The following is a 17,931-nucleotide window of genomic DNA, read 5'->3' on the forward strand; positions in this document are numbered from 1 at the left end:
TTCTTACAAGATCGCGAGTTCGCTGAAATGGTAAGAATTACTACTTTTTATTAAAGCGGCCCTAACACACGTAGCTCTGCCAAACTCGTATTAATCTTGAGTACCTATAGAGAAGTATTGCATACGTTGTATCTTCGAAGAGTATTTAGTTTGATCAAATTTATAAAAGATAGATACAGCTGTACGATTATTTCATAAATCATACGGTGCGTGCGGGGGGAGGGGTAGGCTGAACTGAAGCACAATGTCAACAAAACACAGACATCAGTTTCACTCACCGCATGCGGTTCATCTCTGGCATTTTTTAACGCTTGGGCGGCTCCATATATCAGTTTAACCATCTCCAAATCCAGCGTTATATCCACCGTTTAAATAACATTCATCACCCAAATGCAGTGAAAGTTCAACAAACAAACACCTGAACTTCACAAACATATGCTCTCGCCTGCACACAAGTGAAAGTGACGTCTGCGCATGCTCCTGTTTTTCCGGGAGAACTGTCCAATAAGGGACTATGAAAAAATGTTGCAAAACAGTTTTATATGTTCGAAAAAAACTTTCCCAAACCTGAACTATCGCTGGGGGAGTGTAGTGACACTACGGAATACGCCCAATTCGTTTTTTGACAAGTTGACCACGTTTGGCATGATAAGACAGCACTTTTAACATTGTAAAGAAGTCAGAATGCATAACACATCGTTGCAGCATCCCTTTAAATGCTTAATATATTATAGATGTTGAAAAATTATAATTGATCCTGTTTTAACAGTAACTTAAATTAATATATTTAATATTTAAATGTTATACATGGGTCTTTCTGCAACGGGCAATTTTGGCTTACCAAACCAAAAAAATTTACCCCTGTGAATTTTAATCATCAGAGTCTGAATATATTATAATGTCAATGAAATTGCATGGAGTTATTTTATATTTGTAATTTAATATACAGGAAGCCTTGAAAATGTGCTGCGGTAAAGACATTTTGCAGAAATGACATCTTTGCTAATATTAAAACTAATTGGCAGTCAAGGTTAAATACATTAGGTTGGACTCTAAGCATCTTAATATAAATGAATTAAACAGTAATATACCTTTATTTTAGCTTTTAGCTGTATAGTAAAGACACACAATAAATGCTGACACAGAAAATTTACCCTGTATTTTTGGTTTGCTAATCTGTCAGCAATGTGCTCATGTGGAAATTTCTGTTTCCAATGAAACTAGCCTTGTTTGTGTTTGATTAAACCAATAGAAAAATGAAAGAAAAAAATATATATAAAAAAGCCTTTTTTCATTGTTGTGGAATGGACTCAAAAGTGTGGGACAGGCACATTTTCTTCATAAAATTACCAAAATGATCAGTAAAATATGCGAAAACATTTAAGATGCTGTAGATTATTATGTATATTAAACAATTCAATTTAAAATAATGTAATACTGTAATTCAATTATCTTATTTTACATATCTTAATATTGTGAGGTATGCACGAAGAAAAACTGTGTTTGGACCTATAAATGCTGACTAATTTTATAGTTAATCAAACTAATCATTAACTATATAATTTTTCAAGACGAGTGATTGTCACATGTGGGGGGGATCCAAAGAGCAGGACACAGCATAATCCAAAATCAGGTTTTTTTAATGGAAAATCCAAAAGAACAGAAACACATGACACCAGAAACACACGTAAGCATAAACAAAAACGGACGACGAACTAAAGAGACAGACAGCAGGCTTATACACAGGTGAACATAAGCAGGTAAGCATAAGAAGGTAAGGGACTAGTTAACTAATAAGGACATCAGAAACAGAAGACAAAAACAAAACAGAATAATACAGTGACATTGATGACACTGAATATATTTTTAAAGCTTCATATGAAAACATTTGACATATATCTAAAATGTCACTGCTGGGATTTAACAGTGCCCACAGTTGCAGAAACACATGAAAAGGGCAAATCAAACAGCTGTTTCCTGTAATTCAATTAATAATCATAAAGACCAGAAGGATGAACATTGCTTGCAATTATGCAGATGTTGTATTTTAGGCCTACTATAATGTGTCAAATTTATGCCTTATAAATTACTTTACTGAAAAATTAGATTGATTATGTATGAGTTTTACAAATTATAATTAATAGAACAAACGATGTTGCATATCTGTGATTCAATCGATTTTTTATTTTTTATTAAATTATAGAATTTGACTATCTATTTAGAATTTTGCAGTGTTATTATGTGATCTCAACTCTAAGGGCCGCTGTTGGTTTGCACATAAATGTGTAGCCTATGAATTCAGATTAGTAAAGCAGTGGTGATGCTGGTAATGCTGGTGGAGCAATTGTAGCACCGCCATCGATGAAAGAGTGTTGTTGAAGAAAGACATATTTACCGACAAGGAGCAGAAGAATTGGATTTTTGAGTAAAGATTTCGATTTTCGAATACCATTGGTTGTCTGTAATTTGACTTTTAAACGATTGCGACCATTGTAAGCGCCAGGCTTCTAGGTTATATACATCGCAAAGTCAAGCAATGGATTCTGTTTTCCTATGCAGGATCTTTTTCATCATGTCTGCTTTTTATACCCCAGACATTACCGCACAGATTCGATACTCTGTTCCAGAGGAAATGAAGAAAGGATCGCTTATCGGGAATATAGCGCATGATCTTGGTCTCGATGTGCAAAGACTGCGCTCGGGTCGAGCTCGTATCGTATCTGGCGACAGCACTCAATATGCAGAGCTAAAAACAGACAAAGGGACGTTGATTGTAAAAGAGAGAATTGACCGAGAGCAGCTTTGCGCTGAAACCACTCCATGCAGCTTCACTTTTGAAATAATACTTGATAATCCAATGGAACTACACCATGTTACGGTTGAAATACTCGACGTAAACGACCACTCTCCAATATTTGCTAAGGATGAAATCAATCTAGAAATAAGTGAATCGGCCACACCTGGGGCTCGCTTCTTACTGGGCGGCGCAGATGATCCTGATGTAGCTGTGAATGCGCTCCAAAAATATATTTTGTCACCTAATGACAATTTTATTCTAAAACAACATTCGCGCCCCGATGGAGTTAAATATGCGGAAATGGTGCTTCAGAAACCTCTCGACAGAGAGCAATATCCACATTTATCTCTCATTCTCACAGCGGTCGATGGAGGAAACCCACACAGATCTGGTAATATGAAAATAGAGGTGACTGTGCTAGACGCAAATGACAACGCACCAGTATTTAACCAATCGGTTTACAGAGCAGCAATAGAAGAAAATGCATCCAAAGGAACGTATATAACAATTGTAAATGCAAGTGATGCAGACAGTGGATCATACGGTTTGATTGCATACAGTTTTGCTAACATTAAGGGTAATATTAATGATATTTTTAAAATTGATGAAAAATCAGGCGTTATAATTCTAACCGGGATGCTTGATTATGAAAGAGCAAAAAAGTATGAAATTGGTATCGAGGCAAAAGATCAGGGTGGTTTAGGAAACTCAGCTAAAGTCATAGTTGAATTAATTGATGTTAATGACAATGTGCCTGTTATCAGTGTTATGTCATTTTCAAGCCCAGTGAATGAGGACTCACCTGTTGGCACTACTATTGCTATTTTAAGTGTCAAGGACCTCGATGCAGGAGACAATGGTCAAGTTAGTTGTACAGTTAATCGAAATATGCCATTTAAACTCCATGGTTCATTACGCAATTATTACACGTTAGTAACTGATGCTGCATTAGACCGTGAACGTGTGGCGGAGTACAACATCACAATCACAGCTACAGATTCAGGGTCACCTGCACTTTCCAGTCTGAAAACTTTAAATCTGAAAGTATCTGATGTTAATGACAACCCCCCAAGGTTCCAAAAGAGTGTTTACACAACATATGTTACTGAAAATAATCAACCTGGTTTGTCCATATTTACTTTTAGTGCTCAAGACGATGACTGGAATCAGAACGCTAGAATTTCTTATCTTTTAGATGAGACTACAGTGGGTGGAGCCCCTGTTTCCTCTTTTATTTCAGTAAATGCTGACAGTGGAGTGGTACAAGCTTTGCGCGCTTTTGATTATGAGCAAATGAAAAATGTTCATTTGTGTGTGAAAGCTCACGATGGAGGTTCTCTACCTCTTAGCACAAATGTGACTTTAGATATTATAATACAAGATCAGAATGACAACGCTCCGCAGGTTCTGTATCCTGTACAAACTGCTGGTTCTGTGGTGACTGAGATTGTGCCTCGATCTGCAGATGTTGGTTATCTCGTCATTAAAGTTGTGGCTGTTGATGTGGACTCTGGACAGAATGCCTGGCTCTCCTATAAACTACAGAAAGCTACAGACAGAGCGCTGTTTGAAGTGGGTTTACAGAATGGAGAAATACGAACTGTGCGACAAGTGACTGATAAAGATGCTGTGAAACAAAAACTCACTGTTATTGTGGAAGATAACGGACAGCCCTCACGCTCAGCTGTGGTCACCGTTAATGTGGCAGTTGCCGACAGCTTTCCTGAAATGCTTTCAGAATTTACGGACTCTGGGCAAAACAAAGAATATAACAATAACATCACATTTTATTTAGTACTTGCATTGGCCGCTGTCTCTTTCCTGTTCATTACTTGCGTCGTTGTCATAATATCAGTTAAAATCTACAGATGGAGGCAGTCTCGCTTCAATCAGTCAAATCTCCCTGTTATTCCGTACTACCCATCTCATTACGCAGAGACAGGAGTTACTGGAACCCTTCCACATGGCTATAATTATGAAGTGTGTATGACGACGGATTCGCGTAAAAGTGACTGTAAGTTTTCTAGACTCGGTGGTCAGAGTGTTTTAGTGATGGACCCAAGTTTTACTGAGACGATGCAGCGCGCAATGAAGGAAAATAACTTGTTAGAAGATCGAGAGTCTCCTGAAATGGTAAGAACAATCAGTTGACGTTAAATGTTCAATATTATAACAAATACTATTTACATAATACACACCCTAATGTTTACGGACATCACTTAAAATATATATTATTGAAAATATCTAAGTTGACTGGTAATAAATATAAATAAATATTTATTACGTTTATTATTAATAAATATATTTAATATAATGTTTGAAAACTGCCGAATCACATGGCTTTCTTCATTAACCTAACAATTTAAACTCCTAATTAGTGAGATAATAAAGATGACGGTCTCATTTTTGAAATCATGACCGAGTTGTATTTATGCTTACTGTGTAATCTCACATTTAAATCAAGTCTTATTATTTATTTTACATAATTAATACTTGTCTATAATTTTTTATTGAATTATTTATATTGTATTTAATTTCTTAAATGCTATAATTGTCCACTATATATCTAGTATTTTGGGTGTTATACATTTATCTTCACTCTAAGGGCCGCTGTTGGTTTGAAGAAATGTGGATGCTTTGCAACTGCCTGCTTGGTGAAGCAGTTGTGATTCTGGCGAGGCAGATGTGAAGGAGATAAAAGGTGTTGGTGTTGAAGAAATACAGATTTATTGACAAACAGCGGAAGAATTGGATTATTGTGTTCATGTTTCGATCGTTGAACGTTATTGGATGTATATTTTGTAAAATGATTGCGAATACTGTAAGGGCGAGGCTCCTAGGTTGTATATCGCGAAGCCAAGCCCTCGATTCTGTTTTTGTATGGAGGATTTTTTTATTCACAGCTATTTGTTATATCTCAAACATCAGCGCACAGTTTCGTTACTCGGTTCCAGAGGAGATGAAGAAAGGATCGCTTATCGGGAATATAGCTCATGATCTTGGTTTGGATGTGCAAAGGCTGCGTTTGGGTCGGGCTCGTATCGTATCTGGCGACAGCACACAATACGCAGAGCTAAAAACAGACAAAGGGATTTTGGTTGTAAAAGAGAGAATTGACCGAGAACAGCTTTGCCCTGAAACCACTCCGTGCAGCTTCACGTTTGAAATAATACTCGACAATCCAATGGAACTACATCATGTTACGGTTGAAATACTGGATGTAAACGATCATTCGCCAGTCTTTCCAAAAAACGAAATTAATCTTGAAATAAGTGAATCGGCCACAATAGGAGCCCGTTTCCTGCTGGGTAGCGCAGATGATCCTGACATGGGCATTAATGGTATCAAAAACTATATAATATCACCAAATGATAATTTTATTTTGAAACAGCATGCACGACCAAGTGGCATAAAATATGCTGAAATGGTGCTGCAGAAGTCTCTAGATAGAGAGCAACATCCACGACTATCCCTCATTCTCAGAGCGGTCGATGGAGGAAATCCGCAAAGATCTGGTAACACGAAAATAGAGATTACTGTGTTAGATGCGAATGACAACGCGCCAGTCTTCAACCAGTCAGTTTACAGAGCAGTAATAGCTGAAAATGCACCCAGGGGAGCTTATATAACTACCCTTAGTGCCAGTGATGCAGACAGTGGGCCAAATAAATTAATTTCTTACAGCGTTGCTAATTCGAAATTGATAGCTGAAATGTTCAAGGTAAATGAAACCACCGGTGTTACAACTGTAATTGGAGTGCTGGACTACGAAAAAGTAAATAAATACGAATTTGATGTCGAAGCAAAGGACCAGGGTGGTTTAGGAGACTCTACTAAAGTCATTGTTGAATTAATTGACGTTAATGATAATGCACCAGTTCTTAGTGTTATGTCGTTTTCTAATCCAGTTCCTGAGGACGCACCTCTTGGTACCACCATTGCGATCATCAGTGTTAAAGACCTAGATGCAGGAGAAAATGGTCTGGTCAGATGCACAATAAATCGAAATATGCCATTCAAGTTACAGTCCTCACTACGAAATTACTACACTTTGGTAACTGACACTGTATTAGACCGTGAAAGTGTGGCAGAGTTTAATATCACCATCTCAGCTACAGATGCAGGGTCGCCTGCGCTTTTCAGTCAGAAAACTTTACATCTGAAAGTATCTGATGTTAATGACAACCCCCCTAGGTTTCAAAAGAGTGTTTACACAACATACGTTACTGAAAATAATCAACTTGGTTTGTCCATCTTTACAATGAGCGCGCACGATGATGACTGGAACCAGAATGCTCGAATTTCGTATCTTTTAGATGAGACTACAGTTTTTGGAGCCCCTGTTTCGTCTTTCATTTCAGTAAATGCTGAGAATGGAGTGGTACAGGCATTATGTGCTTTTGATTACGAGCGAATTAAAAGTGTTTATGTGTGTGTAAAAGCCCAAGATGGAGGGTCTCCACCACTTTATACCAATGTTACTTTGCAGATTATAATACAAGATAAAAATGACAACGCTCCTCAGGTTCTTTATCCTGTACAAACTGGTGGTTCTGTGGTGGCTGAGATTGTTCCTCGTTCTGCAGATGTTGGGTATCTTGTCACTAAAGTGGTGGCTGTTGATGTGGACTCTGGACAGAATGCCTGGCTCTCTTATAAGCTACATAAAACTACAGACAGAGCGCTGTTTGAAGTGGGTTTACAGAATGGAGAAATAAGAACTGTGCGACAAGTGACTGATAAAGATGTTGTCAAACAAAAACTCACTGTAGTTGTGGAGGATAACGGACAGCCCTCACGATCTGCAGTGGTCAATATTAATGTGGCAGTTGCCGACAGCTTTCCTGAAGTGCTTTCAGAATTTACTATATATGGACATAACAAAGAATATGATGACAATCTGACTTTTTATTTAGTTCTTGCATTGGCAGCTGTCTCTTTCCTGTTCATTACTTGCGTTTTTGTCATAATATTAATTAAGATCTACAGATGGAGGCAGTGTCGCTTGCATCGGTCAAATCTTCCAGTAATTCCGTACTACCCATCCCATTACGCAGACACAGGAGTAACTGGAACTCTTCCTCATGGCTACAATTATGACTTGTATATGACAACTGAATCGAGGAAAAGTGACCGTACGTTTTCTACTCTCGGTGGACAAAAGGTTTTAGTGATGGAACCAAGTTTACCCGAGACTATGCATCGCGGAATGAAAGAAAATAACTTCTTAGAAGATCCCGAACACCCCGAAATGGTAAGAACAATCCAAATAAACAAATAGTATGTAATAGTAAATGTTGGCATGTTTAAATTACGTGCAGTAAATAATGTGTTTTAATTTATTTGTGTTTTTAACGCGATTTGATATTGATCATTGCATATGCAATACTTTACTTTTTCACCTTTACGTTTTTAAATATAAAGTTTAAATTTAACATTTTTCAGTTTTTTAACAAATTTTGATACTAAAAGTGCAGTTACGATGCATTTTAATAGATTTAAGTCACGTTAAACAATTTCAACGTTAAGATATACAGAGCGCTAGTTTAAGTGGGTTTGCATAGTGGAATAAAAACTGTGCGACAAGTGAGAGATAAAGATGTTAAAACAAATGCACAGTTTTTGTGGAATTGTTCAGCTAGTAATTGCAGGATGTGGCTGTGGCAGACAGTTTTCAGAAATTCGTAATGAACTCAAAGTTTGACCAAGTATTTAACGACAAAGTTTCTTGCACTGGCTGCTGGTTGTCAAATCTATAAAATCTAAAATTTTCTCACCTGTTTATTACACAACTTCCACGGTAGACATAGGCGTCACAAGAAATTTACTGGGTATAACCGACACACGAAAAATGTATAAATTTATATAAGTGGTACTCTAGTTTTATGCGACAATGGAGCGCCCAATGCAAGGAAATGAGGTTAGTGGATATGACCTGTCAGAACTGGAATGCTCTCATTCACATGAAAATAGCATTAAAACATTTGTATTATTATTTTCTGGTTAAAATGATGGTGTGTATAATAACTCAAAACTGAGCAATGCATGGAGCATGTTGTAATGAAATGTTTAAGCACCAGGCAATGGACAGCGCCAGACCTTTTCAAAATAATCATCGTATAATGTATAACACATATTCGGCCAACTCTACTTAACTTGTTTACTTAAATTAACTCAAATGTTTTATTTTATTTTTGGATAGTTTCCTATTTTGTAGACATTTTGTCGTGTCATTTGTCGTATAGCAGACTTTAATAGAGATTATCTCACATTAATTAACTCAAAATTGTTTTATAATCAAGGCAACGATGCCTTTTATTTGCATTAAATGACTTACAGAAGATAAATAGGCCTATTTCAAGTTCAAATGGACCTTTAGTTTACAAATATTTTGACATCCAGTTGACTGTTCAATTGAGTGCATTTCGTTTTCAAGGCTCTTAGGGCCGCTGTTGATTAACAAAGCGCAGAGTCTGCCTGTATTTTTCAGACCTACCAACCGATGATGTCAGAGTGATGAAAAAGCCTATAATCACTCGAGGCAATTTGGTTGAGCTGCTACATAGACATTTTCATTCTGTTTGATTTCACGTTGGAGTTTAATTTACGTAGATCTCAAATTGCAGAGCAACGGAAAAATGCTCAACTCTTTTGTGTGGCACATAGCGCTGTTTGTTATGGTTCTCTCACGATACGCAGTGAGGGGGCAGGTCAGCTACTCTATTCCAGAAGAAATGACAAAAGGGTCGATAGTTGGAAATATTTCTCAAGATTTGGGATTGGATGTGAAAAGACTGAGATCAGGCAAGGCGCGCATATTTACTGGGGACAAAGCGGAATACATCGGATTAAATGAAAAGGGCATACTTCACACCGAGGAGAAAATCGACCGCGAGACTCTTTGTGGTAAAACAACACCTTGCGCTTTACATCTTCAGCTAATTTTAGAAAATCCAATGGAGCTATATAAAATAACAGTCGAAATCACCGACATCAATGACAACGCCCCGAGTTTTCCAAAAGGTGAGATACATTTTGAAATAAGCGAGTCGGCTGTAACCGGAGCAAGATTTATGTTAGAAAACGCGATAGATCTGGATGTAGGTGTTAATAGTCTTCTCAGTTATTCACTGCAACCGACAGATAATTTTATTCTTAGTTTGCAAAGCCTAACGGACAGTGAAAAAAATATGGAGATGGTGTTACAGAATCCTCTTGATCGTGAAAGCAGAGACCAGTTTTCTTTGTTGCTAACAGCAGTGGATGGTGGAGAGCCTCCGTTAAGCAGTAATGTGCGGTTATATGTAACTGTGCTAGATAATAATGACAATGCCCCTGTTTTCACACAAAGGGTCTACAAAGACACTATTCCTGAAAATTCGCCTACAGACTCTGCTATAACATTCGTCAGTGCCACTGATGCAGATGAAGGTTCAAATGGTATTGTGACGTATTTCATGTTGAACACTGGAGATTTCAACGATTTATTTATGGTGGATAGTCGGAGCGGGCAAATAACATTAAAAGGCATAGCTGACTTTGAAAAAGCAAGTCGTTATCAACTTAACATTCAAGCACGCGATCAGGGGGGACTATCTGACTCATGTAAGGTTATCATCGATCTCACTGATGTAAATGACAACAAACCAGTGATAAACATTCTGTCTATTTCAAATTCTATATCAGAGGCATCTTCCCCTGGCACTGTTGTTGCAATGTTAAATATAAATGATCTTGACTCCGGTGTAAACGGCCAGGTTCACTGCCAAATAAATAATAACATTCCATTTGATCTTACTTCTCCTTCAAGTGGTTTCTTTAGCTTGCAAACAGAGCAGGAACTGGACAGAGAGAGAAAAATTCAGTATGATATTAATGTTACATGTACTGATGAGGGCATACCCGCGCTCTCCAGCAGTGTTTCTCTCCGTGTGCAGATATCAGATGTTAATGACAATGCCCCTATATTTGAAAAAAATAATTACGAGACCTATGTGGTGGAGAATAACACACCAGGTGTTTCTATATTTACTGTTAAAGCCAGTGATTCAGATTGGAATCAGAATGCACGCGTTACTTATGTTCTGGATGACAGCACTTTTAATGGAGTATCCGTCTCTTCATATGCGTCAGTTCACCCTGACAGTGGGGAGATCACAACTATGCGCTCTTTTGACTACGAGCAACTAAAAGATTTCACGTTTAAAGTAAAAGCGCAAGACGGAGGTTCTCCTCCACTCAGTAGTAACGTGACAATCAAAATTATTATTCGAGATCAGAATGACAACGCACCTCAAGTTCTGTATCCTGTACAAACTGGAGGCTCTCTGGTTACTGAGATTGTGCCTCGATCTGCAGATGTTGGTTATCTCGTCACTAAAGTTGTTGCTGTTGATGTGGACTCTGGACAGAATGCCTGGCTCTCCTATAAACTACAGAAAACTACAGACAGAGCGCTGTTTGAAGTTGGTTTACAGAATGGAGAAATAAGAACTGTGCGACAAGTGACTGATAAAGATGCTGTGAAACAAAAACTCACTGTTGTTGTTGAAGATAACGGACAGCCCTCACGATCAGCTGTAGTCAGTATTAACGTGGCTGTGGCTGACAGCCTCCCTGAAATACTCAACGAACATAAAGACTTGACGCATGAGAAAGAATATAACGACAACTTGACTTTCTATTTAATTCTTGCGCTGGCTGCTGTTACATTCCTTTTTATCACCTGCTTAGTTGTTATAATATCGGTAAAAATCTACAAATGGAGACAATCACGCATCTTATATCAACCCAATCTGCCTGTTATTCCATACTATCCACCAAACTATACAGATACAGGAATTACTGGAACTCTGCCACACGGATATAATTATGAAGTATGCATGACAACTGACTCGAGGAAAAGCGACTGTAAGTTTTCAACGCTCGGCGGTAAGAATGTTGTAGTGATGGACCCCAGTTTTACAGAAACTATGCAACGTGTAATCTCCGAGAATAACGATATGGGAGGTGAATACTCGACAGAAACGGTAAGAGCATTGTATATTCTACAAGTATAAATGAATGTGGAAAAAAGTTTATCTTAAAAAAAGCATTTACAATCACCACCACTTGACCGCGCCAATATGTGACAATGCTCTGTAAACGGCTGTTTATTTTAAAATAAGTTACTTAAAGGTATTTGTCTTATTTAGAACAACCTTAACTAACCCCCCTGGTTTATTTTATACGTTAGGTAACTCAAAGTGTTATGCTAGGGTTTGTAGTGCCCGGTTAAGGCTCAGAGTGCCGCTGTTTGTCAACCTAATGCGGAGGCAGGATATATTTTAAACCCATCCCCACCATGCCATATTCTCATAGAGATGGAAAAGAGATAAAGCCTTCAGGACGCTCACTGCTTTGTCTCAAAGCAAATGGAAATACTCATTAAATATATTTTTATTTAAAACCATCTGAAGTACACTCGGATCCGTGGAGATTGATATTGTTTGCCTGTTTGTTTGTTTTTAATGCTATCGAAGCAATGTCTTGTGTGAAATGTTGGGTGTTGTTTATCATCGTCGTTTTTCACTCAGCGCAAGGACAGGTCAGTTACTCCATTGCAGAAGAAATGGTCAAAGGATCGATTGTGGGAAATATTGCGCAGGATTTGGGGTTGGATTTACAGCGGATACAATCAGGAAAAGCACGTATATTTACAAGAGACAGCAATGAATACATCGAGCTCAATAGAAACACGGGAGTGCTTCTGATCAGAGAGAAAATGGATCGAGAGTCTCTTTGTGCAAAAACAACACCATGCGCCTTGGATCTTCAAATGATTTTGGAAAACCCGATGGAACTGTACACGATTACGGTCGAAGTCACTGATATAAATGATAATGCGCCTACTTTTCAGAAAACGGATTTTAGATTCGAAATCAGCGAATCAGCCGTGCCGGGTGCTAGTTTTATGCTCGGGAGAGCCTTCGATCCGGACGTGGGTCAAAACGCTCTACAAAGCTATTCGCTTAAACCGCCTGATAAATTTCGTCTTGAATTGCACAGTCAGGCAGATGGTGCTAAGAATGTAGAGATGATTTTGCAAAAAACACTCGATAGAGAAACGCAAAGCACGCTTACTTTGTTGTTAGAGGCGTTTGACGGCGGCGATCCTGTGCTCTCAGGCACGGTGCGGATTCACGTTACCGTCTTAGACATTAACGATAATGCTCCAGTTTTCAAACAGAAAATGTACAAAACGACCATAGCAGAAAACGAAGCAAAGGGTACAATATTAACAGTTGTGAGCGCATCTGATGCAGACGAAGGGTCTAACAGTATCGTTACTTATTACATGTCTGACACAATGGACAGTAATGTGGCCGACATGTTTTTAATTAATGAAGAGAATGGTGAATTGTCATTAAAGGGTCAGATCGACTATGAAAAGGTAAACCATTATGAATTTAATATTCAGGCAAAAGACCAAGGACGGCTTTCTAACGCATGTAAAGTAATTATCGATGTGCTAGACATTAATGATAATTCACCAAGTATTAGTATTCTGTCTTATTCCTCTTCCATATCCGAGGGATCTAAGTCCGGTACTGTTGTTGCGATGCTAAATGTGGACGATTTAGACTCCGGTTTGAATGGCCAGGTTCACTGCGTCATAAACGAAGATATTCCTTTTACTATTACATCGTCATTTAGCAGTTTCTTAAGTTTGCAAACAGAACAGGAACTGGACAGGGAGACGAAATCTGAATACAATATAACTGTAATATGTGCTGATGAGGGAGTGCCCGCGCTATCCAGCAGTGCTTCTTTCCGTGTGCAAATAACAGATGTGAATGATAACGTGCCCATTTTTGAGAAAAGTCACTATGAAGCATGCGTCGTAGAAAACAACACACCTGGTATTTCTATATTTAAAATTAAGTCCAGTGACGCTGATTGGAATCAGAATGCACGTGTTTCTTATATTCTAGAGGAAAGTACTGTCAATGGAGTTTCTGTCTCCTCGTATGTGTCTGTTCACCCAGACACTGGAGTAATTGCAGCTATGCGCTCGTTTGACTATGAGCAACTGAAACATTTCCACTTTCGCGTAAGGGCGCAAGATGGAGGCTCTCCTCCTCTCAGTAGTAATGTGTCGGTAAAAATTATACTTCAAGATCAGAACGACAATTCCCCTCAAGTTTTGTATCCTGTACAAACTGGAGGCTCTCTGGTGACTGAGATTGTGCCTCGATCTGCAGATGTTGGCTATCTCGTCACTAAAGTGGTGGCTGTTGATGTGGACTCTGGACAGAATGCCTGGCTCTCCTATAAACTACAGAAAGCTGCAGACAGAGCGCTGTTTGAGGTGGGTTTGCAGAACGGAGAAATAAGAACTGTGCGACAAGTGACTGATAAAGATGCTGTCAAACAAAAACTCAATGTTGTTGTGGAGGATAACGGACAGCCCTCACGCTCAGCCCTGGTTAATATAAACGTTGCTGTGGCTGACAGCCTTCCTGAAATACTCTACGAACTCAAAGATACAACTGACAAAGAGCACAACGAAAACCTGACTTTTTATTTAATTCTTGCGCTGGCTGCCGTTTCATTCCTTTTTATCACCTGTGTAGTAGTCATCATATCAGTAAAAATCTACAAATGGAGACAATCTCGAATCCTCTATCAGTCAAATCCGCCTGTTATTCCATACTATCCACCAAACTATACAGACACAGGAATTACAGGAACTCTGCCACACGGATATAATTATGAAGTGTGCATGACAACTGACTCGAGGAAAAGCGACTGTAAGTTTTCAACTCTCGGGGGTCAGAGTGTTTTAGTGATGGACCCAAAATTTACAGAAACTATGCAACGCGTTACCAAGGAAATTGACATTGTGGAAGGTGAATACTCGACAGTACCGGTAAGAACATTTTTAAGCTTGAAAAATCTTGAACTTGTTCAGCACCATTTGCTGGACAGCGCCATAACGTGACAATGCTGTTTCCACTAGCTCGCTTTTTTGAAAAACTCCAAATGACTAAATTAGACCGTAAATTACTACATGCTTCCTTTTCAAATTATAAGTAATATTTTTTATTTATGTATTTAATCTGCAAAAGCCGCTGTCTTTTTTCAGCACCACTTACTGGATAGCGCCACAATGTTTTAATGCCATTTTCTTTTCATTTAAATAAAAAGCAAGCACATTTTTCTCTTGAGCTGAAGATTTTGAAAATCTTTGAGTCAAATTTGTTTTATTAAATAATTGTAAAAACATGAGTGTTCATCTGTACTTTGATCTGTAGTGCTAGATTTAGGCTCAGAGTGCCGCTGTTTGTCAATTTAGCAAAGGGATAGTCTGCTTTGTAAACCCAACCTCATCATCTGAGAAGGGAAAATAGGAGGCTATCGACTATCGACTCCCTCATTGTCTGGTGACGAACCAAAGGGAACATATTTGTCTATGTCCGATAATCAAAGTATTTGCATTTGAAATATAGCATCTAGAAATATACTTGGAAATTAAGAACCTCGTTTTTATTTTCGATGCTCTAATAATGGCTACTGTGGTCGTGATATGCTACTCGGTATTTTTTTTCATCGTCGTCTCTCGTTTAGCGCGAGGACAGGTCAGTTACTCCATTCCAGAAGAAATTTCTAAAGGATCTATGGTTGGAAATATCGGGCAGGATTTAGGGTTGGATTTACAACGATTGAAGACAGGAAAAGCACGTATATTTACAGGAGACAATACGGAATACATAGGCCTGGATAAAGAACGGGGTTTACTGCTCATTCGAGAGAAAATGGATCGCGAGTTTCTTTGTGCCAAAACGACTCCCTGCGCTTTGCATCTTCAAATGATTCTGGAAAACCCAATGGAATTATATACAATCACGGTTGAAATTACGGACATAAACGATAATCCCCCTACTTTCCAGAAAAAGCGCATTCAATTTGAAATTAGCGAGTCAGCTGTAAAGGGTGCGAGATTTATGCTAGAGAGAGCTGTGGATGCGGATGTCGGAGTTAATGCTCTCCAAAGCTATTCTCTAAAACCAAGCGATAATTTTGCTCTTGAACTACACACCCAACCAGGTGCTGATAAAAAGGTCGAGATGGTTTTGCAAAGACCACTTGATAGAGAAAAGAAGGAGTCTATTACGTTGTTACTATCAGCGATTGACAGTGGCGATCCGCAATTGTCTGGATCTGTTGAAATACGCGTAATTGTGCTAGACGTTAATGATAATGCCCCTGTGTTTACGCAAAAGGATTATAAAGCCACGTTATCTGAGAATGCAGTAAGAGGGGCTAAATTGACTACAGTCAGTGCAACTGATGCAGACGAGGGATCAAACGGTCACGTGACGTACTACATTTCAAGCACAGAAGATGGTGTGAGAAATATGTTTATTATAGATCAGCATAGTGGCGAGGTAACTTTAAATGGTTGGGTTGATTTTGAAAAAGCAAGTCACTACCAGCTTGATATTCAGGCTAAAGATCAAGGGGGGCTTTCAGATTCATGTAAACTAATCATTGATGTATTAGATATAAATGATAACAAACCACTGATAAACTTACTTTCTATGTCAAATTCTGTGTCTGAGGACTCCATGCCTGGGACAGTTGTTGCTATGATCAAAGTAGATGATGCTGACTCTGGTGTGAACGGTCAGGTACAATGCTCCATAAATGAAAACATTCCATTCTCTCTTACATCTGCATCCAGCAATTTCATCAGTCTACGTATAGAGCAGCAATTGGACAGAGAAAGAGATGCTGAATACAATGTCAGCATTACATGCTCTGATCAAGGAGCACCTGCCCTGTACAGCAGTACCTCTCTCACATTACAGATATCAGATGTGAATGACAATGCTCCTACCTTTGATAAAAGCAACTATGAGGCCTGCGTCATTGAGAATAACACCCCTGGTTTGTCTATATTTACAGTTAAAGCCAGCGACGCTGATTGGAATCAGAATGCACGTGTTTCATACATTCTAGAGGACAGCACTGTAAATGGAGTCTCTGTCTCTTCATTTGTGTCAGTTCACCCTGATAGTGGAGTGCTAACATCAATACGCTCTTTTGACTATGAGCAACTAAAAGATTTCACTTTTAGAGTGAAAGCGCAAGATGGAGGCTCTCCTCCACTTAGTAGTAACGTGACTGTAAAAATAATTATTCTGGATCAGAATGACAACGCTCCTCAGGTTCTTTATCCTGTACAAACTGGTGCTTCTGTGATGGCTGAGATTGTGCCTCGTTCGGCAGATGTTGGTTATCTGGTCACTAAAGTTGTTGCTGTTGATGTGGACTCTGGACAGAATGCCTGGCTCTCCTATAAACTACAGAAAACTACAGACAGAGCGCTGTTTGAAGTGGGTTTACAGAACGGAGAAATAAGAACTGTGCGACAAGTGACTGATAAAGATGGCGTGAAACAAAAACTCACTGTTGTTGTTGAAGATAACGGACAGCCCTCACGCTCAGCTGTGGTCACCATTAATGTGGCAGTTGCTGATAATTTTCCTGAAATTCTTTCAGAATTCACAGACTCTACACATGACAAGGAATATAACAACGATTTGACTTTTTATTTAATTTTGGCTCTTGCAGTAGTTTCACTGCTCTTTATAGTCTCAATTATTGCAATCATTTCAGTGAAAATCTACAGATGGAGGCAGAATAAGTTGTTTTATAAATCTGGAGCAAATCTACCTGTGATTCCATATTACCCACCAGTTTATGCGGATGGCACATTACAGCAAGTGTATAATTATGAAATGTGCGGGACCACCGACTCAAGGATGAGTGACGTGAAGTTTGTCAGGCCCTACAGTCAGAACACACTGGTGAGCCAAAGTCATTTCGGGACAGTTCAGAGAGAAACACAGGAACAGGATAATGATGACCTGCATTCAGAGGTGAGGTTTTAAATGACCATTGTTTAAGGCTTTACTCCTTTATCACTGTTTTGCCTTACACCTCCTTATCCTTCCATTTCATTTTTGTGCTTTTACTCTTATAACATGAGACATATTTATACATAGTCACTTGCAGTCCGAGTGGGTGTTTGGCTGTATTTTATAGTTAGAAAATCAAAGTGTTTATAACTTTATTCAATGTGCAAT

At 38.6% G+C, this 17,931-nt stretch overlaps 1 protein-coding gene across 16 annotated transcripts in view; it reads left to right on the forward strand.

Moving 5' to 3' along the window:
• The window catches only part of LOC130411842 (protocadherin gamma-C5-like), a 136,676-nt gene that overhangs the window by 34,351 nt on the left and 84,394 nt on the right, over positions 1-17,931 (forward strand). The window contains exon 1 of one of the 16 annotated variants that reach the window (XM_056736770.1): positions 2,375-4,930. The exons of 8 other annotated variants lie outside the window; for them this stretch is intronic. In XM_056736770.1, the coding sequence (XP_056592748.1) occupies positions 2,537-4,930 (2,394 nt within the window). In that variant the 5' untranslated portion in view covers positions 2,375-2,536. Of the gene's footprint in view, positions 1-2,374; positions 4,931-9,382; positions 11,827-12,155; positions 14,709-15,185; positions 17,725-17,931 lie in introns of those variants that run through there. 7 more of the 16 variants (XM_056736788.1, XM_056736776.1, XM_056736791.1 and 4 more) reach the window with 7 other exon arrangements.

This window comes from Triplophysa dalaica, chromosome 22 (genome assembly GCF_015846415.1).
Source record: "Triplophysa dalaica isolate WHDGS20190420 chromosome 22, ASM1584641v1, whole genome shotgun sequence".
In the NCBI taxonomy this organism is placed as follows: Eukaryota; Metazoa; Chordata; class Actinopteri; order Cypriniformes; family Nemacheilidae; genus Triplophysa; species Triplophysa dalaica.